Source organism: Trachurus japonicus, chromosome 22 (genome assembly GCF_045865225.1).
Source record: "Trachurus japonicus isolate A0001 chromosome 22, Traja_1.0".
Classification (NCBI taxonomy): Eukaryota; Metazoa; Chordata; class Actinopteri; order Carangiformes; family Carangidae; genus Trachurus; species Trachurus japonicus.
The window spans coordinates 18,074,355-18,098,976 of record NC_140928.1 but is presented as its reverse complement, the minus strand read 5'-3'; the positions used below and the strand labels follow the sequence as shown (position 1 = coordinate 18,098,976).

Sequence of the window (24,622 nt, the reverse complement as noted above, 5' to 3'; positions counted from 1 at the left end):
TCAAAAGTTACATATTTTTCTGCTTCACAGAATTTAGTCGTCCACCCTGTTGTTCGCTCCAGTCGTACATAATGGCAGTAAACTGAACTGCAAAACACAACAGAGCTACACAGTCCAAATTTCAAATAGAGACGGATCACTGTCAGACTAAAGGTCAAAGTAAAGCTGTCTGTGTGTCCCACTACAGTAAGCACAGTGGGTCAAAGTCAAAGCAGGAAGTGGGTCTGTAAACTGTGCTGCATCATTTTATTATGTCAGAGCTTACGGCGTACTGATGTCAGTCATCTGTCCCCTTCTCATGGACACAATAACACCTTGACGTTACTTCTTCAAATTTGGCACAAAGTTCACAAGAACCTTAGGATGAATTAATTAGATTTTAGTGGTCAGAGGTCACTGTGACCTCACCAATAACTCACCAACTCATAATGACACTATTTAACTCAAATGTTATAAAATGAAATGAAGGGTCAGCTTCATAGTGACATCATAATATTCTGTTCTCCATGACCTTTGATTCTGTTTAAATTGATGTCTTTTAATCTGCTATTTTTAATTTATTTATTCATTTTTGACTAATTTTTTTTACTTATGTGCTATGTTTTACATAGTTTTATTGGTTTTATATAGTGTTATTTTAATGCATTTTTATTGTTTCGTTTTATGTAGGCCTACATTTTGTGTTTTATGCCGATTGTATATTTGTGTAATTTTGTACAGCACTTTGGTCTGGAGTTTTTATAAATAAAGTTGGTATGGTATGGTATGGTATGGTATGGTATGGTATGGTATGGTATGGTATGGTATGGTATGGTATGGTATTCTGCAGAAACACCTCTTATTCAGTCCTGTAGGAATGAGAGACTGTGACCGTATTTCCTGTATCTTTAGTGGTTGGAGGAGGAAACAACAAGAGCAACCCTAGTTTTATGTGCACTCTTAATTTCTCTCATTTCTCTGTCACACGGGTTTGTTTCCAACCTGTAAGAATCTATCTCTAAAGAAGGATCAGTGAAGGACTGTCCACTGTCTGCAGACCGAAGTGATAAAACAACACTGTTTGCACACAGCAGTGATAATAAATACTGTGTTTGTGCACAGAGATCATGGCCTCGGACTCTGTCAGCCCCTGAGGGACTAGATCCACCTGACTGACTGGACCAGAACCTTAGAAGTGAGCTGTTGTTAATGTCACTCTGCTCTTTGTTGACATGCCCCCCTCCCTCCTGCCCCTGTCCTTCTTAAAGCAGGCAGTCTGCAGAGTATCACTGAGTGTACTGGTGTCAGACTCTGCTCAGACCCTCATACATCATGGAGACTGTGTGAGGAAAGAGTTGACTGCTGCACAGCTCTGTGTTCACACACTACTCTGTTCACACAGTCTGTTTTCATTCAATACTTATTAGTGCATCATAATAATAGACCTGAAAACTAGTCAAATGGGACAGGTGAGTGCATTAGTAACACAGAGGAGAGAACTAGTACCATAAACAACTTCCTGTCAGCTTTATTCACCCAGGTCAGTGGATCAGTTCTTATTCCAGACCGTGATGCTGTGGCTCCCTCTACTGTAGTGAGACAGAAGTGAGTGAAAGATGACACTATCATTGCTTTAACTTATACCTGTGTGTTGTGTCCAGCATGTGGGCCGCTAAGGAACTAATTTTGCAGCTCTTCATCTGTCCCACATCACATCAAATTCGCCTGCTGGAACAAACTGTAAAACACACAACACAGAACTTTGACACCTGTTTCACAGAGTCTGAACCCTGACGACTCAGACCCGCCCTGGACGTCATCCACATCTGATCACTGATTAATGGTTGCCTAAATACAACTAGACCACTTCTGTGTTGAGTTATTGTCCCAATCACTAGCTTAGCTGGTGGGTTCAGCTGAAGAATGTTGGTGAATCTCAGATTTTTTAATTACAACTCCCTTTATGAATGTTATGGGGTCTCATTACAAACCTTTGGGATATCTGGTTTGTAAATGATCAAAGAAAGTTTGAAAACAAAGTTTTGCAACAATTTAATCAGACTCCAATTAATTTTCTGAACCACTGACAGACACTGAAGGAATCCAAACTGAGAAAAAAGAATAAACCATATCATGAATTTATTCCAGGGCTGTCCATAAAAGAGAGGAGAGTTAGATATCAGTAAATCAAATCCAATCATATGCCAAATATTAAAACAAGCTCAGTGCCAAAAACACGAGGACAACAACATGTTTCACAACCAACTGATAGCCGGAAATCTATGAAGCAAAACTGGATGAACTGATTTAGACTAGGCTATTTAACTATAATGAAGACATACTACCTGGGTCAGTTTGGGAGGGGATGGGGGGAAGTAAGGGGCCAAGGTAACATCAAACTTAGACGTAAACAGCAGTAATAGTAGGCCTAAATAATAGTTTATTTGGTGGAGGCAACAATAGCAAAGGTAACAACAGGTAAACCAAAAGAGTGGCACAGGGCAGAATGAAGAACTAGGGAACAGAATTTACTTTTTTTTTTAAATTTTTTTGAAACCCTTCTGAAAATAAAATACACCAAAGAAAACTGTTGTGTATTGCTCATGTAAAATCTCTTCCAATGGAAAACAGAGTGCACTCCAGCGGCTGGTTGCTGTAACTTTCTGTACTGAACATGCATGTGAGCCATGGATAACTGCGGCCGCTGCGTCCGCGCTGCGCAGCTCTGACCTTCCTGAGCGGTTCAACAGGAGCCGGAAGCAAAACAAGCGTCATGTGATTTCTGCTTTTGTCTGCTATGTAGCAGCTGGCTGTGAGGTTGAGTAAAGGGATTTAAAGAAGGTAAATGGAGCTGTTTCACGTCATGTTTTTGTTTTATTATTTCCTTTAGAAATGTTATGTTAATGTTTCTCTGTAGCTTAAGTCGAATCTCGGCGGTCGAATCATGAGGAAGTAGCTCAGTCTTGTTTTGCTAAGTAGCTAACGCGTTAGCATGTTGTCCTTTAAAATGGCATAAGTTACATTAACACAAAGTATGAGACACAATGTCGATCGACAAGTTTGTATTTTGTCTCCGCAGCTGCAGAGAGTCTGGGTGAGCAACACCCGCCGCCATGGCTGATGTGAGTACAGTCTGTGACCGGTCACACCCTGCTAGCTCTGGTCTTTCCTATGGGAGACTAGGCTACTTTCACACCCCCGGAACTTTTCACATTTTGTCACGTTACAACCACAAACTTAAATGTGTTTTATTGGGATGTTATGTGATAGACCAACACAATGTAGGGAGCAGGTGAGCGTCTGTGAACAGCAGTTTTCAAGTCTTACCACAGACTCTCCTGAAGTAGGATTTAGGTCTGGACTTAGCTCAGGCTGTGTGTTTAGGGTGGTTAGGTTATCCTGCTGGAAAGTGAACTTCCATCACAGTCTCAAGTCTTTTGTTGCCTCTAACAGCTCTTCCTCCAGGATTTGCCCTGGATTTAGCTCCATCCATCTTCCCATCAACTCTGTCCATGCTGAAGAAAAGCCTCCCATGTTTCACACTGGGGATGGTGTGTTCAGGTTCATGTTGCAGTGTTTCCACCACGCATAGATGTTTTGGATGTTGGCCAAAAGCTTCAATTTTGGTCTTTGATATGTAAAAACCTTGAACACTGTATCATTTTCCTTCCACTTCACAATGATACTCTACAGTATGTTCATTCTAGACAAACTGGATCAAAATGAGCAATTTTCTTTTCTTTTCTTTTTTTTTTAAAAGGACTTTCTGTGGTGCCTGATCAATTGCTGCTCTCCTCCCCAGGGAGAATCTTGACATGCAAGTTGTCAAATATTCAATACAAAAATGACAATGACCTTGTGTTGGTCTATCACATAAAATCTCAATAAAAGACATTTAAGGTTGTGGTTGTAACATGATGTGTTAATAGAAATAGTAGCAAATAGTTGAATAGTTACTTTGACAAACACCTCAACCCCGTTAAGACTCATGATGTCCACCTTTGTCTCTGTCAGTCCTAACCTCACTCTTCTACCTGCTGTCATGTCTCTGTAGGACCTGAAGAGATACCTGTACAAACAGCTGCAAAGGTGAATATGACTGCAGTTCCAGTTAGGAGTTAAAGGAGGTTATAATATGTGACAGTGGAACCATGTGAATGAACGTCTTTTGTCTCCTGTCCCTCAGTGTGGAAGGTCTTCATGCTATAGTTGTGACAGATAGGGACGGTGTCCCAGTTATTAAAGGTGAGAGTCCTATTAACCCCTGAAGTCCTGCCTGCTGTAAGTTTGTGCTCACAATACAACTTTGCTCAGCCATTCATTTTCCACTTTTTTCTGTTATGTGTTTGCAGTTGCCAATGACAACGCCCCGGTCCACGCTCTGAGACCCGGCTTCTTGTCCACGTTTGCTCTGGCCACAGATCAGGGGAGTAAGCTGGGTCTCTCCAAGAACAAGAGCATCATCTGCTACTACAACACTTACCAGGTCAGACACAGAGTCCATGCATCATGAGTCAGAACAGAAGGCACAGAAATGTACAAGTGAAACTATATTCAACAGCTCAACAGACTAAACTCCCATATCAGCTGACAGCTTGTGTTCACCGTTCCCTCACTGACGTCACTGAACAAGCTATGCCTTTTAAAGGGATAGTAGCATTTTTTAAAGTGGGGTTGTATGATCTACAAATAGCCCCTAAGTACTTTAATTGCAATAGAAGACTCTCTACACTCCTCCCGTTAGCAACGCCAGCCCATAGCCCTGCCCAGAGATTTACAACATACATTGTTGTGAATAGACCCAAAGAAACGGCCTATTTTCACGGCCTAAAAGAGGTTTTACGTGGAAAAAAATACACAGTTCCATTGTTCGCTATAATATAATTTTTTCCAGCCCTTCAAAGTGCAGGAAAAACGCAGTTTCTATTTGGACCTAACCAACTCACGTATCCCTCCGCCCAGGGTTAGCGCCCGCCGATCAGCAGTTGGTTAGGTCCAAATAAAAACTGTGTTTTTCCTGCACTTTGAGGGGCTGGAAAAAATTATATTATAGCGAACAATGGAACTGTGTATTTCTTTTTCAGGTAAAACCTCTTTTAGGCCACGAAAATAGGCTGTTTCTTTGGGTCCATTCACAACAATGTATGTTGTAAATCTCTGGGCAGGGCTATGGGCTGGCGTTGCTAACGGGAGGAGTGCAGAGAGTCTTCTACTGCAATTAAAGTACTTAGGGGCTATTTGTAGATCATAACAACCCCACTTTAAAAAAATGCTACTATCCCTTTAATGTGTCTTTGAAAACTTTCAAGCATCTCATTTCCCATGAGTCCATCTGGTTGTGGGCCTCACCCATTTGTTGTCTCCCTGTCTTGAACAGATTGTGCAGTTCAATCGGCTACCACTGGTCATCAGCTTCATCGCAAGCAGCAACGCTAACACAGGTAAAATCTCTCCACCTGGGTCCACTGTAACAGCTGTAGAAGACCAACATCCCTCAAATGTTACAACATTTAAACTGAGGATTTATAATAGATCACTTCTGATATGTAATCTAGTGTGAGGTGGGAATCAGAAACACTAACCATGTTTCCGTCCACACGTTTTTATTCACATTGAGCAATATTGAATTAAAAATTCCTTATGGAAACAACAAACAATTTGATTAAATATCATGAATATCGATAAAAAGTAAATCCGGTCGATCTCATTGGATTCTCTCTTGATCGATACAAAGTTACTGCTGATGGAAACAGTTCTTTGTGGGATAAATGTGAGTTGCATCATGTTTTATGTCAATCCAGCTCTGTATTCCAGCTGTTCAAAGACACAGTGGAGTAAACAAAGAAAGATGCAGGTGTACAGGACAGACTGGTTTCTCCCAGAACAGTTTGAAGCACTGCTGTTCACAAACCTGTAGTACAGGTGTCATCAACTATATTTGTTGAAGGGCCAGAATCTTTGTCAACAGACACCTCCGGGGGTCATTGGGCGGGCTTAACGCAATGACGACATACATTTTAATTGGCTTGTCAGGCTAACGTCATCCTGCTCTTTGCTCTGATTAGTTGTAGCGCTACCCTATTGCGTGCAGAGGCAGTTTGAAAGACAGCCTTCATCCCACTCCCTGGATTGAGCCGAAGTCTACCGGTTGTTGCCAGACTAGACATTTTAATGATATAGTCTGGCTTGTCAGGCTAAGATTTAGTACAAAATGAATGGAAACATCTTAAATTGCAAGAAAACAATTTGATACACTAATATGATCACCAAACAGCACATGATGTCATTACACACAACTTTTTATTGGGTTTAAAGGTCTGAGATGGAAACGCACTTGAACCGGCGTTGTTCACATTGATATTTTTATTGATCTTCAGATAATTCAATCGACAAGTGGATGGAAACATGGTCAGCAAGTACTGAAACCAAGAACTTGGTGCAGAATTTCAACCCCTGTTTAAAGCAGAAGTAAGCGATCCGGTCGTTGTAGCGTTCCAGGCAACCCACTCGTGTTTTTCCGACCTGTTTTACCGGTGAAAGTCACTATAACGGCCACTCGTAACTTCCGACCCGTGAACTCGTACCAGATCAAACTGGTACAACTTCACAGGTCGGAAAAACACGAGTTACGAGTTGCCTTGAACGCACCATAACAGCCCTTGTCCCTGCGTCGCCACATTCACGGCGTCCCTTGGCTGCACACACAGCCCTGCATGCCGTTCTCTCTCCTCATTGGATAAAAACTGTAGGATACGATAAATGTTTTCTCCTCGGCTCAGAGCAGAGCAGAGGGACTGACAGACCCGTGTTTCAGACCAAACACTCTATGTAAGTGATTGCTGTCGGAAGATACAACTATTTAAGACTTATATTAACACAAATATATCACTTACTTCTGCTTTAATATTACTAAATAATTCTTTTAGGGACATCTGAGGACAGAGGTGTAAAGAGACAGCTTCGTGTAGGTCTAGTAAGGAGCAGAGGACCTGTCCACTCGATGTGAATGCGCCTCCTGTAGCAGTGAGGTGTCTGAATGCAGGGTCGTTGTGTGTTCTCCTGAGTCCTGTCAGTAACTGCACTGTGTGTGTGTGTCTGTAGGCATCATCATGAGTCTGGAGAAGGAGCTGGCTCCACTAATAGAGGAGCTGCGGCAAGTGGTGGAGGTGACATAAGCTCCAGGATACCAGATCATCCCCAGGAAGGCCACCAGTCTGGATCATCTTCTCACTGTCTTAGCCAGCCTTAGTGGTGCATTCAAGTTCTATGGGAAAACCTGTCAATTCAATGTGATGAGTGGAATTGTCGACATCTTTCAGAGCTGAACTTCATGCTCTCTGTCTGATGATGTTTCTTCCTGTGGTTTTCTGTAGACTTCAGGCGCTCTTCGTCATTGCTCATCTTCACTGCTAAGACAGTTTGTCTCAATAAATATTTAATTGTAGCACCTGAACTGATGTCCCTGTGTTTTTCATTGTTTTAATGTAAAACACATTGTTAGGTCTTCCTCTTCTTAGGACAAATGAGTTGCTTTTTTGATGGCTAAAGGTGCTCAAAGACTCATGAAACTTTGCACATGTCCCACCTGGTCAAGTGTGTATATTTCTAGGTCTAACACATGGTCAGGGGCAATATGGCTTTATAGCGCTATAAGTGGTCAAGTAAGGCAATGGCAAGGCAAGGCAATTTTATTTGTATAGCCCGTTTTTACAAACAGTTTGTCTCAAAGGTCTTTACACAGCATCACAACAACATCCTCTGTCCTTAGACCCTCACATCCACTGAGGAAAAACTCCATAGAAAAGGAGGAGAGGAGAGGCTCAAGGTTTTACCTACAGGTGCAAAAAATGGTGAGCTAATAGACCACATCAAGATGGACCAAAGAAAAATAAGAAGTTGCCCATTTGATTTGAATGTACAATTTTGGTGCTGTCATGTGGCCTCATGCTGAAACCAACTCCTCCAACAGAACTGATCTGATCAACGTCCTCTGTTCAGCCTCATCTTCAGACCTTTGCGGTGAAAAGCTTCACAGAACACCGACGGCTGTGGACATGGTTATTGTGCCGCCAGGTTTGATCATTCGCCATAAAAATTCAGTTTTATGGGGTGTGATAAATTCAGTGTAACTCTTGCTCTCACCTGCAGCTGTAGAATATGAAGGACACAATAGCAGTGATCCAGGAGGTTTAATAACACATTGTGCACTAAGCAGGGTACAGAACGTGATGTCACACTGGACCTCAGCGTGTTCGTCTTCAGGACGCACAAACCTGGCTGCTGGACTGACTATCCTGTCAGGTGGAACACAAGTGAACGACACTCTTGACTAAATAATTCATTCATTCATTCATTCATCTAATACACATATTAAATGATCAAACTGTAAAACAATTGCTGTGTCTGCTATCCTCTTCTTCTGAGCCATAGAGCTTCATCATTGTCCAAACAAAAAAGAGGCTGTTGCAGTGGGTGACATGTTTCTTAACTATTAACACACACACACACACACACACACACACACACACACACCAGAAACACACCATGGCACCAGATATGACTTAATCTGTGACTGAAGGTAGCCCCCAACATTTGCTGTTTCCTGCTGTTTTAAGTGATATTTGTGAAACTCTAGTGTAGTAAGATGTGGCAGGAACTTACTGCAGCTTCAAAAACCAACCTACAGTAAACCTGCTGTGTTTAGGATTTGAAAACAGAAGCTCCACATACATTCAGAAGGAGTGTGTTTTCTCCTGTATCGCAGTGATCATCCAGTAATGCACAGCAAACTGGAACTTACTATTCTCTGTGCTCAAATTCTAAAAATGTAAACAACATTAAAAGTTGTCTGCCTTAGCATAGCTCATTTTATCAAGTGAAAACTTTACTTTAAACGTCACAATGTCCCCAATAGCTGCTGGTAGCCAACAGAACACTGAAACACAGCTGACAGCTACTGGATCATGTGGCTGGTCTGGAAACAGTGAAGTGAGGTCGTCCAAGGTTTGAATGTACTGTCTGAGCCGTTGGTGGGGCCGTGTTGGAGAGCCACGATAAAGCAGACTGCAGTCATATGTACAATCCGTAATCTCGGTGTCTGTCAAGTTTCCTCCATTGTTCCTGATGTGAGCTGCTGCAGGCAGGTGGGCCTCCTGTCCAGCTCCTGTGTATCCTCTGACTCATCGACCTTTTCTTATCTGCGACTGGGAACAAACACAGACACAACTGAATAAAAGCACCTCTTTCTCTGTCAGTTTGTTTGCAAAAAAAAAACCCCTCCAGGGGCTTGTGGGGTGGCATTCTCCGACTACAGTTCTAAGATAATGAGCATACATTTGTGAAGTACAAAAACTGTTCATACATATTAAATACAAACATGGTTTAACATGATTTAACATTGTAGTACAATGCAATACAAACGCTTGATAAACATTATGATAAAAAAATATATATATACGAGATCTGATCATGTAGGTGACAACAGTGATGTCAAAATGTATCCTGGAAATGAACAGCTAGCAGGTTGTATGACACATTACATGTTTGTGTCTTCCCTTAGCGTAGACACAGATGGATTTGCTGTTTCTGAGTCATGACTTTTCATCAACTTGCCTCAACTAAACCTGTTTCCCAGAATGCTTTTCAACAGTCATGACTCTATCATACAGAGTTTCAGTGAAGACCAAGTTGTCGGTCTGAGAAGTGAAGCTCACTTCCGCGTTCAAAAAACTGCAATCCCCTCGGCTTCCTCTGGGGGCTGGTGTCAGAAAGCAGCATTCTCCATAGACCCCCATGTTAAAATCACCGACTTTACATCCTCAGTAAACATGATCAAAGCCTGGTGTCAGAACGTTTTTTGGTCTCAACCGATAGTTTCTACCCCCGCACACACAATGAGGGGGGTGAATTTTTTTTTAACTCTACCGTTTTACTGTTATTAGATTAAAACTGTCACTCAAAAACGTTGAGTGACAGGTCCGAGCAGCTCCGTGGACAGCTGCTTCGAGGCCAGTGGGCGGGTTCTCTGCCGGCCAATCCAACATGGCGCTGTTCAGGCCGCCATATTGGAGTCACAAAAACGACTCCCCAAAACCAATGGGTGACGTCACGGATGCTACGTCCATGTGTTTTACAGTCTATGGTGAAGACCCACAGAGCCTCTGAACCACTGGTGAAAACAAACTCACCAGTTTCCACCTCAGGATCTTGATCCACTCATCAGCCTCCACCCCCGTCTTTGCACAAAGATAAAACGTCCTCTCAGGAAACACTAGGCTGTGGACGCAGACAGATACGGAGTCAGTGGAGAGACAGGAAAGGATATTGCATGAACTTCATGTGTGATCATTTTAGAAGGTTGACATTTGCGTTGTTGTTTGCCTTTAGACACTGAAGAACAGGACCGTGACTGTATCGTTTCAGAGGACACTCTGTTTGTGGACTCTCTGTCAGCAGACTGTCATGTCATAGTAACACAGCACAGCTGAACTGTAAGATGAGGTCTTCCAAAACTGTTTCATTTACATCAGAACAACATCTGATTTTCACTGACTCACCGTAGCGGTGTGTGTACTTTTTATCACTTGTGGTGGAAGATTTTCTGCCATTGGTATTCTCCTTGTAATAAGTGGTAGGGCAGTTTTTGAAATGTAGTAAAATCAGTGTCAGTGCTGCCCTACAAAGGCAAAGTGCAGTATCTGTAAAAATACCAAACTGAGAAAAACAGCTTTTTGTGTTTTTCATTGTCAAGTCTCTAATTGATTAGATAAAGGTGGACTGAATGAAATGTATTTTGTAGTTTGTCTTTCTGACCAATTTTGACCGTTTTATGGCAGATACGGCACTTTGCCTTGGTATTAGCTACAGATACTGCACTTTGCCTTGGTTTCAGTGCTTTTTTGGATGGACAGCAAAATAAAAAGCCCAATAACTCTGGAAATTTTAGCAGTACCAATATCAAATTCTACCAGATTGAAGAGATTGGTTTGGTCAAAAAATTTATTTTTTGAAAAAATTCATATACTGCACTTTGCCTTTGTACTTTCTACTGCACTCAGCACATGTGCACTTCTTCCCCCCTCGCCCTTCTCACACTTCCTCTTTTTCAAACTACTCAAATGTCAGATTTTGCTGCCATGAGGAAGTAGAGCTAAAAACACACAGAGCAGCTGCTTATCTGGTACAGACGCTTTCTTCATGTTTACACATATTTTACTGACAACATTACATTCATACTGGCTCTTTATTACATAACAACCATGTTTCAGTGGTTGCTTGTTCTCTCTTTCTTTCTAAAGATGTGATTCTCAAGAGCTGTAATATTCATCGTTTTTCATCAATCATTTTGTCTATAAAATGTCAAAAAAATGCCCAACAACATCTTCTACAGAGTTTCAGGTTACTATGACAGAACCTGAAGACAGAGTGGATATTGAAATATTTATATCTCATGTTCTGTTTGTTGGAACAAATAACTATTAGCAGTCTTCTTCTAAATGACAAAGGGAGTTTACTGAGTATTTAAATATTTGCTTTTAAAACATATACGGTCTGATGTGTGTTGTGAAATCTCTCCTCCTACTCTCAGCTTCAGTTGATGGGACTCAACACATTTTCATTCTGACCCATGGAGTCACTCAGCTCTTCAAGCAGACCTCATCGTCTCCATCGGCAGAAAGAGATAGCTCAGGTCTCATCACATAAACAAAGTATGGAATAAATACCATGAACTGAAAATGAAAGCTCATGGTAAGACAGTAAGTTGTCCACGAGTTGGGACAGTTGGGACATTTGGGTAAGTTGGGACTGTTTGGACGTCACAAAGTTTTACACCATCCTGTGACACTGTGTGTTGTACAACTGACAATATTCAGATAATACAAAGATATAAATCTGTCTCTGAACATAACCACCCTTCTTGTATTTGGACAAACACAAAGTCAGGTTTGTGATTGAACAAGTCTAGATCACTGAGTCCCTTGTCCAGCAGCTCGTGAGTACGTTAGCTGTTAGCAAACACAAGCTGTGTCTCAATCCAGGGACCACATCCTTCACAGGCTGCATCTGGAGAGTGATTGTGTCACAGCAGTGAAACAAGGCTGTCACATTTTTAAAAGTGTATTTTGTTTCCTAGGTACTGAAGGACCCAATGAGTACCTCCTTCATCTGCCACATTCACTGTGCGTCAGTGATGATTACTCCACCAATGAAACGGCAGCTGAGGATCAGAGGAAATCCTCTTTAGTAACATAGTCTCACGGTCATGTGATCCTCACGGACTGTGTTAATCATAACATTTTAAATGGCTAGTTAAGTTAAAGCAGAAGTAAGCGATCCGGTCGTTTTGGCTAATGCTGCGTTCCAGGCAGGCTTTTGAAACCGTAAATTACAGCTTCAAGTCACAACTTACGACTTTGTAGCGTTCCAGGCAACCCGCAACTCGCGTTTCTCCGACCTGTTGCCTGTGAAAGTCACTATAACGGCCACTCGTAACTTCCGACCCGTGAACTCGCACCAGATCGAACTGGTACGACTTCACAGGACGGAAAAACACGAGTTACGGGCTGCCTTGAACGCACCATAACTTCTTGTCAGCCGACGGAGTTAGCAGCCCCCGCCCTCGTCATGGATCTATTGGTCCTCGTCCCTACGTCACAACATTTACGCGCATCCCTTGGCTGCACACACAGCCCTTCATGCCGTTCTCTCTCCTCATTGGATAAAAATTGTAGGATACAAGAAAAGTTTTCTCCTCGGCTCAGAGCAGAGCAGAGTGTTTGAGAGACCCGTGTTTCGGTCCAAACACTCTATGTAAGTGATTGCTGTTGGAAGATAGAACTATTTAAGACTTATATCAACACAAAAATATTGCTTACTTCTGCTTTAAGTTATTGAGTTGAGTTGAGTTGAGTTGAGTTGAGTTGAGTTGAGTTGAGTTGAGCTTCCCAGTTCTCTGTGTGTTTTATGTGTATTTATGGGTATTGGATGTCTTTATGTGTTTTAGACCTCCTGGCTGCAAATCAATCTCCCAACAGGGACAATAAAGATAAGCGTCTTTGAGCACTTGTAAAAGCGCGTTATAAATAAAATTTATTATTATTATAATTTATCATAACTTTGAACTTTGAACATAAAACCAAAAGTCCTAGTGTATTTGAACATAACATAGTGTCTTCATATAATAGGGCATGAAGATTCATGACAGATGTCCTCTATTCTGCTGAAACACTACCATGCTGTGTAGGTCTGAGCCACAACTCAGTATCACCTTAATCATTAAACTTTCACGTACGGTTAGTTTTAACATTTCACATATTAAATCCTCCCAGCTTTAGAGGACACACCTACGTCTGTCTCCTCAGCTCTGATCAGTGCTTGACCATCACTCACCAGAAGCAGTTGACTCTGTCCTGCGAGTAGTCAAACTGGACTGCAGAGCAGGCTCTCAGGTCCAGGGTCCGGATGGGATCCTCGGTCTAGACAACACAGACACACAACAGCTGACAACAACATGTGGTCAGGGGCTGCTGAGCCTCACGACAGCAGATTAAGCTCTCACCGTGTTGTCCTTGAAGTATTTGAGCTCATATCTGTTGAGCGTGAACCACCTCTGCTTCCAGTTCTGTAAAGATGTTCAACAGAGTGTTAGAGCCGGTGCGCTCCTCTTCAGTCAGATAACATTTCCCTTGCAGACACAAGTGAAATCAGGTGTGTGTAAAAGCCGATGTTCAGACACACTGAGGAGTGCACCAGTCCTCACCTTCACAAAGGCTCCTTGTTTCACCAGATAGCCCTCCTTAGTGCCCAGCTGAAAACACAGTAGTCTTAGTACAAACATCATAGTGTTCACTTTAAAAGATCATTCTGCTCTACTACAACTTGGATCTGGGGCAAAATCAAGTCCAGCTCTTTGGAGCTTTCAGCCACATCTCGCAGGTCTTCCTCAGTCAATGAAGCTGCCGGTTCATCTATGATCAGGTTGCTTCTTTCCAGTCCTCCCATAAAAAAAAACTATGTGGTAATCTCTGTTGTTAGAGTGAAGATCCTCCTGTTTTCTTGATGCATCACTGGTGTAGTCTTCACTATTGCTACCCTATTTGATGTTATGTTGATGCAATATACCAAAACAGTCTTCCTCTCATGGCAAGGATAACAGATAACAAGCATCTAAACCTTTGTCTTGTGTTAGCTTTTTAAGGTTTTTATTTTTTTAGTTAGGTTTTGTTCCGTGTTTTAAATCAGCTATAAAACACACTAAAAACATGTTTTTGATCCAATTTGTTTCTCATCTCTTGGTTATGTTGTTAGGATTCCTTATCCATGAAAAGGATGGTTTTGCACTTATGATTTCAGTTTTAAAGCAGAAGTAAGTGATATATTTGTGTTAATATAAGTCTTAAATAGTTGTATCTTCCGACAGCAATCACTTACATAGAGTGTTTGGACTGAAACACGGGTCTGTCAGTCCCTCTGCTCTGCTCTGAGCCGAAGAGAAAACATTTATCGTATCCTACAGTTTTTATCCAATGAGGAGAGAGAACGGCATGCAGGGCTGTGTGTGTGTGGGACGAGGACTGTTATGGTGCGTTCAAGGAAACTCGTATTTTTCCGACCGTGAAGTGGTACTAGTTCGATCTGGTACGAGTTCACCGGTCGGAAGTTACGAGTGGCCGTTATAGTGACTTTCACCGGTAAAACAGGTCGGAAAAACACGAGTGGGTTGCCTGGAACGCTACAAAGTCGTAAGTTGTGACTTGAAGCTGTAATTTACGATTTCAAAAGCCTGCCTGGAACGCAGCATTAGCGAAAACGACCGGACCACTTACTTCTGCTTTAACTCTCATTATTGTTCTGATGTAACCGACCCTAACAACACAAATGTCATAACTGTAACCCGGAGAATTTTAGAATTTTGTGAAAAAAATTTTGTTTTGTTTTATTTTGTTAAAATATAGGTTCCTGACAACGTCAAAAAGCCATGATGCAATAAAGAAATTCATGTGGTACTTTTACGTATAAAAACTGGTCCGTGGCGACTCTAACACAAGAGGAAGGTTAAGGTGTTACTGTATGTTAATGATGGAACCTGTCAAGTTAGTTCTATTGTTCTCAGGTCAGGTTGCATATCATGTAGGACTGCTACATGTGAAGTCAAAACTACAACCACACTCATATTGTAGACACATGAGGCAGTAGATAGGCTCCTATGAGTTACACTGGTCACTTGACATCACTGAGGTATCAGTAGCTGACAGGCGCGTGTGCAGTAGATCTCTTACCGATGGCGCATTCGCCACGAGATCGTTCTGTGTGCGTCCTGTCTGTATGGCTGTGTGAACTCGCACTGACTCGTAGATGGATGGCTCCTCTACACGCCATGGGTACGGACACTTGAGCACAATCAAGGTTCCTGTTCAAAGTTCAGGGCAGAGGGAGTGGGGGTTACAGGACTGACATTGTAGCTACACCCAACAACAACACTGTGAGTAGTTTCTCTCTGTAAAATGTACTTTTACTGGCTGTAAAGGAAAGTGGGCAGAGTCGTAACTGAGCGTGGGGACTAAAATTAAAAAGTAGGCGGGGCTATAACAGGAAGTGGGCGGGACCATAACTGTGTGGGGCTATAATTGTAAGTAGGTGTGGCTATATCATAAAGTGGGCGTGGTTATAATGGAAATAAGCGGACTATCCACCTTTTTCCGAACGTCAAAAACGTGTGCGGGTTTTGCTCTTCCCGTGGAATTTTTGTTTATGTTTCCATGATTTCGGTAGTTGCGGTAAATGCATGTTTTTTGGGGGTTTTTTTTCAATGAAAATCTGTAAAATGCATGGATCATCACATCAGATTCAACAATGGATATCACACAAAGTGACATCAGTGTTAAAAGCCAGCGTTAATAGAGCCATTCGTTTGTCTCAACTATGACAATGACTGAAAACCATGGAAACATAAACGTACAATTACACTGGAAATGCAAAACCGGCTCACCAGTCACCATAGATGACGTTCGGAAACTTGTGGATAATGAGAAGCAGGCAGGGAACATTGTGATGAATAAGAGCTTGTTAGAGTCAAGAGGAAACAGCTCATAATTGTTGAGAAAGCTCCACTGCTAAAGCTTTAAACCTGACACTTTTAATTTATTGACAGTACACACTCCAGTCGCTGCTGAAGCCTCAGTCCCTCATGTGGGCATACCGGGAGAACCAGTTTCAGGTCTTATCCACCAAAATGGAATGAACAGCATAATGGCCTTGGACTTCTTCCAAAATAAAATACAATACCTGTGATTGTAAAACTGAAGGTCTGCATACCTGTGTCACTGCCAAGCAGAGGCTGGTTAGCAAAGTGGTTCACAAAGTCCTGAAGCGTTGTGAACTCATTAAAGCCAAACGCGTAGCCGTGGTCTCTGCGTGTCACATGGAAATGCTTCACTGAATCCTTGGCCCTGGCAAACAAACCACATTTTATCTTGTCAATTTCATATCTGTAACATGTTAGCCTGCACAGTAATCTAGAGTGGGGCATTTCCCCTAGGGGGCATAGCCTATAGACTGTAAATAAAGATGAATGCTGTTGTCAGGGTTTTCAAGGTCAGACTGAGCTGGCTCCACCCCTACCTCCCAGCTAATGTCAGCAGAAAAATGAATTTTATTAACTATTCTTTACAAATTGAAGTTGGGGAATTTTATTAATCACAGAATTTATTCTGTTGAGTATGTGTGATTTTTATTATTATTATTTTTTATTTATATTTATGTTTCCTGGGCAGACTAGCTTTATTTGGACGTCACGTTTTCTGTACCTCTCCTGTCTGGTGGCTCCTCGCCCCAGCCTTACACTGCTGGGTTACACTGATGAGAGGAAGTTGTGTGGAGAAATGCTGCAACGCTCTTTAAATGTGTGAATTTAAAGTTCTGTCTTGTAATTTCTGGCATACTGCTGACTTTGCATTTGCGAGGTTTTATTTTCATTTTACCACAGCATCATGTAAATCTAAATGTTGTTTCTCATTGTTCTGAGACTGGCAGGTTAAGATCTCTTAATAGCTTTTGGTTAGTAATGTGCATGACTATGTGATGTGGATGAAAAAGAATGAAATCACACAGTGCTGTGTTGCATTTATGGGAGAGCAGAGGTGCAGAAGGAGAGCCCAGAGCCATCTATAGGCAGAGAGCAGGCTGATGTAGGGTCAAGACTTACTGTAGCATAAAGGTAAAGAAAAGTTTGCCACACCAAAGGAGCTCCAATGCAATCATTTATTAAAGCTACATGACGTTTCGAGCACCACTGGCTCCTCCTCAGATGTTAGACAGAAGAGCTGGTGGTGCTCGAAACGTCATGTAGCTCTAATAAATTATTGTATTGTAGCTGCTTTGGTGTTGCAGACTTTTCTTTACCTTTATGTTACTTTTTTTGGTAACATTTTACAATAAGGGTCCCTTAATTAACGTTAGTTAGTACATTATTAAGCATTAATATATAAACGAATGTGTTAATTAATGCTGAGTAATGCATACATAATGATAACTAATTACATTATTCAACTTTTACATTTATTAACTAGCTTTGAGTAGTTAACATTAATTAACTGCTTACGCTACATTAATTAATGTGTTTCCTAATCCTAAGTAATACATAATAATGATTGTTAATATGTCTGTAAACAGTTAATTAATGTTTAATAATGATTAACTAACGTTAATTAAGGGATCCTTATTGTTAAGTGTTACCCTTTTTGATCCAGCACCCACCCAACATTTGATAACTAGGATGTGTGTGCTGTTTTTTTTACTTCTATTTTGGGTCTAGATTTAAGCATGACGGTTTGTGACGAACATACGCACAGTTTCAAAGAGACCACACCCTCAATCCGAAATAACTTTAAACATGAATCAAATAACGTACAGGAACTCCAGTCTTTAGCACTTTAATCAGAGGTTGATAGTTAGAGAACAGGGCTGTTCATCCCTTGTTATCTAAAAACATATATAGATTATGATTTGTTTTTATATTTAACAAAAGAAGATAAAGGTTTCATTAAAGGTTTTCCACATGTTTTCTGACAGAAGCTATATAAACATTTGCATCAAAAATGACCTATAACTGGTGATTGAAGATTACATTTATATTGCAACATAAATGTTTTATGTACTACTAACCACCACCGTCATGTACATCCCCTGCAGACCAAGTGACTGACCTGACAGACAGAGCGAAGCAGTCTGGGCCTTCATTACTGTTCCTCAGCAGGTAACTTCCATCAGTCCCATTGGATAAGAGAAGGGCCTCTGCAGCATGGCGGGACAGGTCATAGTGGTACCACCTTCAACAAAGGATAAACAAGCTGATAATTCACCATCATGACCTGCTAGTCTGGTAGTCAACCAATGGCCCTGTCCAATTATGCACACTTGCATGCTTGGGTCATATACGCTTGCACACTATAAACAAATGTCCGTTCCACATGGCAAAACATCACAAAAGTGTGTGTGTAGCCAAGCGCACAAGTGTGGAGAAATGGGACAGGCCCAGTGTCTCTAAAGCCTGAAGAGACACCGGTTTGAAGAAGCATCAAAAGAAACAAGGACCAGGAGTTAATCAGTTGAAAAGCTCTGCTTCACAGTTTGCTCTAAAATATTAGTCTGGACAAGACAATTAACATGTATGATCATATCATTATATCATATTGGTTTACTGTATTTCCCTGCAGGATGGATCAGCTGCTTGACACTCAACTCACAGTCTAAGGCATCCAGGGGCTGCATGTCTAAAGACTGGCCAGAAAGAACATACCTGAGCAGAGTTCTTCAGAGGATAGATGGATGATATTTCTGTCAAACTAAACCACAGACTTTGAGACAGATGCAAAGAAAACCAGGAAGCTGATGTGAAAGTTACATATTTGCATTAATAGTAACTGAGGATGTGAAAAACTCAAACTCAATCAAATATGTATCCGTTAACACCCGTTTGTCAGAACAGATGACCTATTGTTCTGAACCTCTCACCTACAGACTAAAGTTGAAGTGAGCAACAGTTGAATGAAACAAATGTATGTCCTATATATTGATGATATGATCTGTGCTAGTATGTCACAGACCACAAAACATCCACTGCAGTGAAGTTAGTTTGAAGTTGGATATTTGACAGACATTCGCTCACTCACTCGCTTCTCAATACATTAAAAATCCATATAAAATATAAGATGTGTTCAAATGCAATAAAAACAGGTGTGTCTCATAGAGGAGGCTTAGCCCTACCATCCTGTGTTGATTTTGAGTCAACAGGTCACATGACCTGGGAGTTATTGAGCTCAAATGCTCATATTTACAGTATAAAATAAATCAAAAATCCATATAAAATATTACATTTGTTTAAATGCAATAAAAACAGGTGTGTCTCATAGAGGAGGCTTAGCTCTACCATCCTGTGTTGATTTTGAGCCAACAGGTCACATGACCTGGGAGTTATTGAGCTATAATGCTCATATTTACTGTATAAAATATATTAAAAATTCATATAAAATAGTAAATGTGTTTAAATGTAATAAAAACAAGGTGTGTGTCATAGAGGAGGCTCACCTCTGCCATTCTGTGTTGATTTTGAGCCAAGAGGTCACATGAATTTTTTATATATTTTATACAGTAAATATGGGCGTTAGAGCTCAATAACTCCTAGGTCATGTGACCTGTTGACTCAAAATCAACACAGGACAGAAGATCTAAGTCTCCTCTATGACACATACCTGTTTTAATAGCATTTAAACACAAATAATATTTTATATGAATGTTGTATGTATTTTATACAGTAAATATGAGCATTATAGCTCAATAACTCCCATCTTATATTTTCTATGAATTTTTAATGTATTGAGAAGGAGCGAATGTCTGTCAAATATCCAACTTAAAACTAACTTCACTGCAGTAAAACATCCCTGGTTCAGGTATGAACTAGGGAAAAAAATGAAATACCTTGATAAAAACTCACAGACTGATTTCCTCTGGGCACCTGCCTCACAGATTCAGTCCAGTCTGTAACAGATGGTGGGGATGCTCTGACACATCTGGACAGTTCACATCACAGAGTTCTATCCTCAGTGTAGGTAGGCTAATGGTCTTTGATCTTGACCAAAGCAAGGACACGGCTCTTTTATTGTGAAGAACTGTAGATTCTGTATACAAAATAAACCTCATGAAGGTACAATCCAGATGTGCCTCTCACAAAGATCTCAGTGACCAGAGGGTCCAACAACAGTCAGTGAACCAGTGTCATTCAGTTTCCCCACCTTCTCCTTTGGTTTCATTATATTTGACTGTAAAAAGTAAATTGCCTTCAACTGGTCATCATGAGCTGAGCAGCGCAGTAAATGGAGATGGATGGTTCTGATTAAGACACACTGACAATCTGCTGTTTAATGAACACTACCGATTCTCACGTCTAAAGCCTCTAAAGCCTGCAGCCTGCACTGAGTCTGGCGTCAGAAGCCCTCACCTGTGTCTCACACCAGGTGAGGCTGACGTCACAGTGTCTCGGTCTTACCCCAGAGTCTCCAGCTCGTCGCTCGGGTCCTCGACAGACGAGGTACTGAACAAACTCATGTCCGCAGGTCCAGCGTCAGTGTCAGTGTCGGTGTCCGCGTCCGTCTGAGCTGCAGCGGAGCGGAGGGAAGTGAAAGCTGCTGACACGCCCAGGAAGAGTCAGCTGTCACGGCTGGTGCTGCACTGCCTTCTGCCTTCTGCCTTCTGCAAGGGCTGCTGTGTTTTCCTCTTTCTGAGGGTACATAATGATTATTTATTGTCTGTATTTTTCAAATGTTGAATAAAGATTTTCATTCTATTTGACAGGCTAGTTTGCACCGTTGTGGTGGAGGGCTGAGGTAATGTAACCTGGTATACTTTACATTTGCATATTTGTCTTTAAAGCAGAAGTAAGCGGAATGTTTGTGTTATTATAAGTCTTAAATAGTTCTATCTTCCGACAGCAATCACTTACATAGAGTCTTTGGTCCAAAACACGGGTCTGTCAGTCACTCTGCTCTGCTGTAAGCCGAGGAGAAAACTTTCCTTGTATCCTACAACCTTTATCCAATGAGGAGAGAGAACGGCATAAAGGGGCGGTCCTCTCTGTGTGCAGCCAAGGGATGCGCGTGAATGTGGTGACGTAGGGATGAGGGCGGGGACTGCTAACTCCATCGGCTGACAAGAAGTTAGCCAAAACGACCGAATCGCTACTTGCTTTAACCTTCCTCTTGTGTTAGAGTCGCCACGGACCCGTTTTTAGGTTTTTAATACATAAAAGTACCACATGAATTTGTTTATTGCATCAAGGCTTTTTGACTTTGTCAGAACCTATATTTAAACACAAGGGCATCAGTTTACTTTGAACCCCCTCCCCCTTTAATAAGGTCTAAAGTATGTGGTGTAATCTTCTGGTTCTTCGGTTCAAACCCAACACAATGACTTCATTACACATCTCAGACAGGAACAGCAGTTTTACTGCTATTCTTTCTGACCCAGTATACACCTGGTTCCACAGTCTGAGTCTGGCCCAGGTCAAGATGTAAAACCTGACCATCAGATGCTTCTTCTAGTAGTAAAGTGGTAGAGGAGGTAAATGGACACAGGTCAGTCGGCACACACTGCACAGATCACACAAAGTCTGAACAAGGTTTTATTTCATTGTTGCAAAGTCTGACACAAACATTTGTACAAACTGGTCCCAGAGTTTTGATGCATCATACATCCAACAAATCATCTGAATCATAAACATGCTCATCAGTGGCTTGTGGACACATCTTCTGTGGAAAGATCTTGAGGGTTCTGGTCAAAGTTAAGGTTTAGTTTCCTCCCCTGTTCACTGAGACTCAGAGACAGAGGGAGTAAGGCCACTTCTCTAAACTGGCTGACCTCAAGTGCTCAGGTTTTCTGTCCCATCATCAGTAGACCTGTTTCTCACTGATCTAGTTTCAGTCACCAATGGTGACGACTGTGTCACATGACAACAGTCTGTAAACATGAGGAGTGGTGATGGAGGGTGGTACAGTGATGATGTGGGTGAGTGACGTGTTGCAGGTTAAACTGCAGAATAAATAACGAACCACACTCCACTTTCATTTGGTTCCATCCAGCGTTAACATATTAAAAACACAAACACAATCAGTAGGACCATATTACAAACTCATTTTCTCTGGTATAAACACAACAATCGGCAGATGAACAGACTGTTTCAGGATCAGCTCAGTGGTAACACCTGGATCCCACACAGCAGTGGTACTGGTACATGTCTACCTCCTCCACTCAGATACTACAGCCCTGTTTTGTCTCAGAGCAGCAGCTTCTACATCCACTCCAGAAGGCCACGGGAGGCAGATGAAGGCTAAGACGTAACATTCAAATTGATTCCATTCAGCTGTAGTGTGACTGACATCACAGGTGGACGTGGACCCACAGGACAGTCACACACTGTGAGCCGGTGTTAACACCTGCTATCGTACTTCAACAGCAAAACATGGGTTTCTTAGATGAAGATTGCCACGAGTCCCTTTGCTGTTGACTTGTTGCAGACTGTGAACAGTACAACACAGACTGAATGTAGAGACTTTTTTATTGCACCATAGAATATTGCTAAATCCAGCTTCTTCTGGACTGTTGGGCCAAGATGCATCTGTGTGTGTGGTCAGGACAGTACTGAGGCTGTGCTGCTCTCCAGGCCCGGGTTGTCCGCACACACCGGCAGCCTGTTGTTGACTCTAGAGTGCTTCATGTTCCAGCGCATCATCCTCCTGTGGTACTCCTCTGAGTCTACGTCGTCCCTCCGAGCCGACGCCGGAGCAGCCGAGTAGTGGACGGTGTTGTAGGCGGCTCGACACAACATCCTGCAGGACAGAGAGTGTGTCACAAACCACAAAGAGGACACGTCCAACATACAGAGTTGATTCTGATTCTGTTTCTAAAGCTGTGGAACGACACACACACATTATCATCTACCAGTCTAAATAAATTGAGCAGATAAAAATGCTTTAGTAATGTTCTGCTGCTCTGATGCTGCAGTGTAAGGTTTTTGTCATCTTCAGAAAACATCTTCATCAATGCTGTAAATACTCAAACTGACAATAATGACAAAAATGAGCCAATACTCAAAGTTTCTTATGTAATTTTATGGAACCAATCAATTTGAAGTTTTAATGGCTCTTTTAGGATTTGTTTAGTATTCTGGATCTGACTGCACTAAAAGAAATTGCACTTGAAGACCTAACCTAACCTATCCTAAAGCTGCGTTCACACCGGACCTTTTGTTTTTGTCGCTGGCAACGAGTTTACATGTTAAGTCAATGCAAATGAGCGACTAAGCGTTTAATCGCTCAAGCGAAAAATTGCTGGGGCTCCGGGCGACAGCGACGGAGCGATCTTTTTGGAGCGATACGAGCGACAGCGACAAAAAGCAAAGGTCGGCCCGCCACTCCTAAATGAATGTAGAGGAAACACTGCTAAGTGATTCTTGATGCATGGGGTGCCAAAAAACTTTTTTCCAATTTCTATGGATTTGATGTTTGTCAAGATCAGTCTGTCTGTCATGATATGATTTCAATTCAATTCTGCTTCAGTTCCTCAGGCTGTTTGCTGCTGGTGTTGGCCCCTGGTACCTGCATGTTGTCTCATCATCTCATGCACTGATAAACACAGAGGACACGTGTGTGTGTGTGAGGCAGCAGCTGCATGAGGCTGATGTTTTGGAAACAGACCTGGTGAGCTGTGACACATTCCTCACACCAGGGAGCAGTGGTGTGTGTCTGTGTGGGAGGGTGGGTTAATATGTGTGTGTGTGTGTGTGTGTGTGTGTGTGTGTGTGTGTGGTTGGATGCACATTTACAGTTGTGTACAGTATCTGAGGGTGTTTGTGTGTGTGTACAGTACCTGGGTAACAGAGCTGTCACCGTGGTGACAGCACATATGATGTAAAAGAGTGGCTGGGACATCTGGAGCGTCTCCACCCCCACAGGGTTGGTGGGGGGGCTGCAGGTCACACAGCTGAACAGCAGCACGAAGCCAAAGTAAGAACCAGCACTGAGAACCAGCACCAGCGTGTGGATCCAGGTCTGCAAGACAAGACAGAGGGTCACACTGTGGTCCAGGACACACAGTCACACAGGTTGTGGTGCAGATGTGTGTGTGTCTGACCAGAGTGTGACTCTCCAGGACTTGGTGCAGCAGGATGATGAACAGAGCTGAGGCGTTGATGGGAGAACCGAAGGCCAGCTCCCCGACGTCTGAACCCGCAAGAGCCTGAAACAAACAACACTGCATTATACTGTGTGAGGTGAAGATGGGCCGTCAGTGTTTCTTCACGCAGCTACATCAGCTGATCTGCACATGGAATAAAAGACGACTGATCAGACACTTACAAAGTATGGGACAAAGAAACAGACGAGACTCTGGTAAAACGCATCCAGGACTGTGATCCAGAACATGCGGGGGACGTAGACCTGCACAAACACAGGATCCATCTGTTAGTGTCAACACAGGCCAAGTGACGTTCTGTCTAATGCTCCACTCTACTTAGCCAGAGTGCAGCACCTACACACAACAAAGAGTCCTACAATGACAGTCAGCCGGTCCCAGCTCACTGCTTATATGCAGGAGA

The 24,622-nt window shown here is 42.1% G+C and overlaps 3 protein-coding genes across 5 annotated transcripts in view; 1 reads left to right on the top strand and 2 right to left on the bottom strand.

Annotated features, from left to right (window-relative positions):
• The first annotated feature begins 2,705 nt into the window (after positions 1–2,705).
• lamtor3 (late endosomal/lysosomal adaptor, MAPK and MTOR activator 3) lies at positions 2,706–7,432 on the top strand. The gene is made up of 7 exons (XM_085767520.1): positions 2,706–2,820; positions 3,059–3,101; positions 4,034–4,068; positions 4,166–4,224; positions 4,332–4,465; positions 5,357–5,420; positions 7,081–7,432. Exons 2-7 carry the CDS (start codon positions 3,093–3,095, stop codon positions 7,152–7,154), a joined length of 375 nt encoding a protein of 124 aa, XP_085623646.1. The 5' UTR covers positions 2,706–2,820; positions 3,059–3,092; the 3' UTR covers positions 7,155–7,432.
• A 1,014-nt stretch (positions 7,433–8,446) lies between these two features.
• On the bottom strand, positions 8,447–20,698 carry dapp1 (dual adaptor of phosphotyrosine and 3-phosphoinositides). 2 transcript variants are annotated; one of them, XM_085768344.1, is made up of 9 exons: positions 20,522–20,698; positions 18,183–18,305; positions 16,294–16,427; positions 15,258–15,388; positions 13,739–13,786; positions 13,538–13,600; positions 13,369–13,454; positions 10,167–10,254; positions 8,447–9,182 (listed from the first exon to the last, which is right to left on the bottom strand). In XM_085768344.1, exons 1-9 carry the CDS (start codon positions 20,578–20,580, stop codon positions 9,159–9,161), a joined length of 756 nt encoding a protein of 251 aa, XP_085624470.1. In that variant the 5' UTR covers positions 20,581–20,698; the 3' UTR covers positions 8,447–9,158. The 2 variants fall into 2 exon arrangements, with proteins under 2 accessions (XP_085624470.1, XP_085624471.1); XM_085768345.1 differs by having other exon boundaries at positions 9,144–9,176.
• Positions 20,699–21,634: 936 nt separating this feature from the next.
• atp10d (ATPase phospholipid transporting 10D) overlaps positions 21,635–24,622 on the bottom strand; it is a 38,118-nt gene continuing 35,130 nt past the window's right edge. For both annotated transcript variants that reach the window (XM_085768340.1, XM_085768342.1), the window contains 4 exons: positions 24,384–24,464; positions 24,160–24,264; positions 23,896–24,077; positions 21,635–22,856 (listed from right to left, as the gene is read on the bottom strand). In XM_085768340.1, coding sequence (XP_085624466.1) covers positions 22,658–22,856; positions 23,896–24,077; positions 24,160–24,264; positions 24,384–24,464 — 567 coding nt within the window. In that variant the 3' untranslated portion in view covers positions 21,635–22,657. The remainder of the gene's footprint in view (positions 22,857–23,895; positions 24,078–24,159; positions 24,265–24,383; positions 24,465–24,622) is intronic.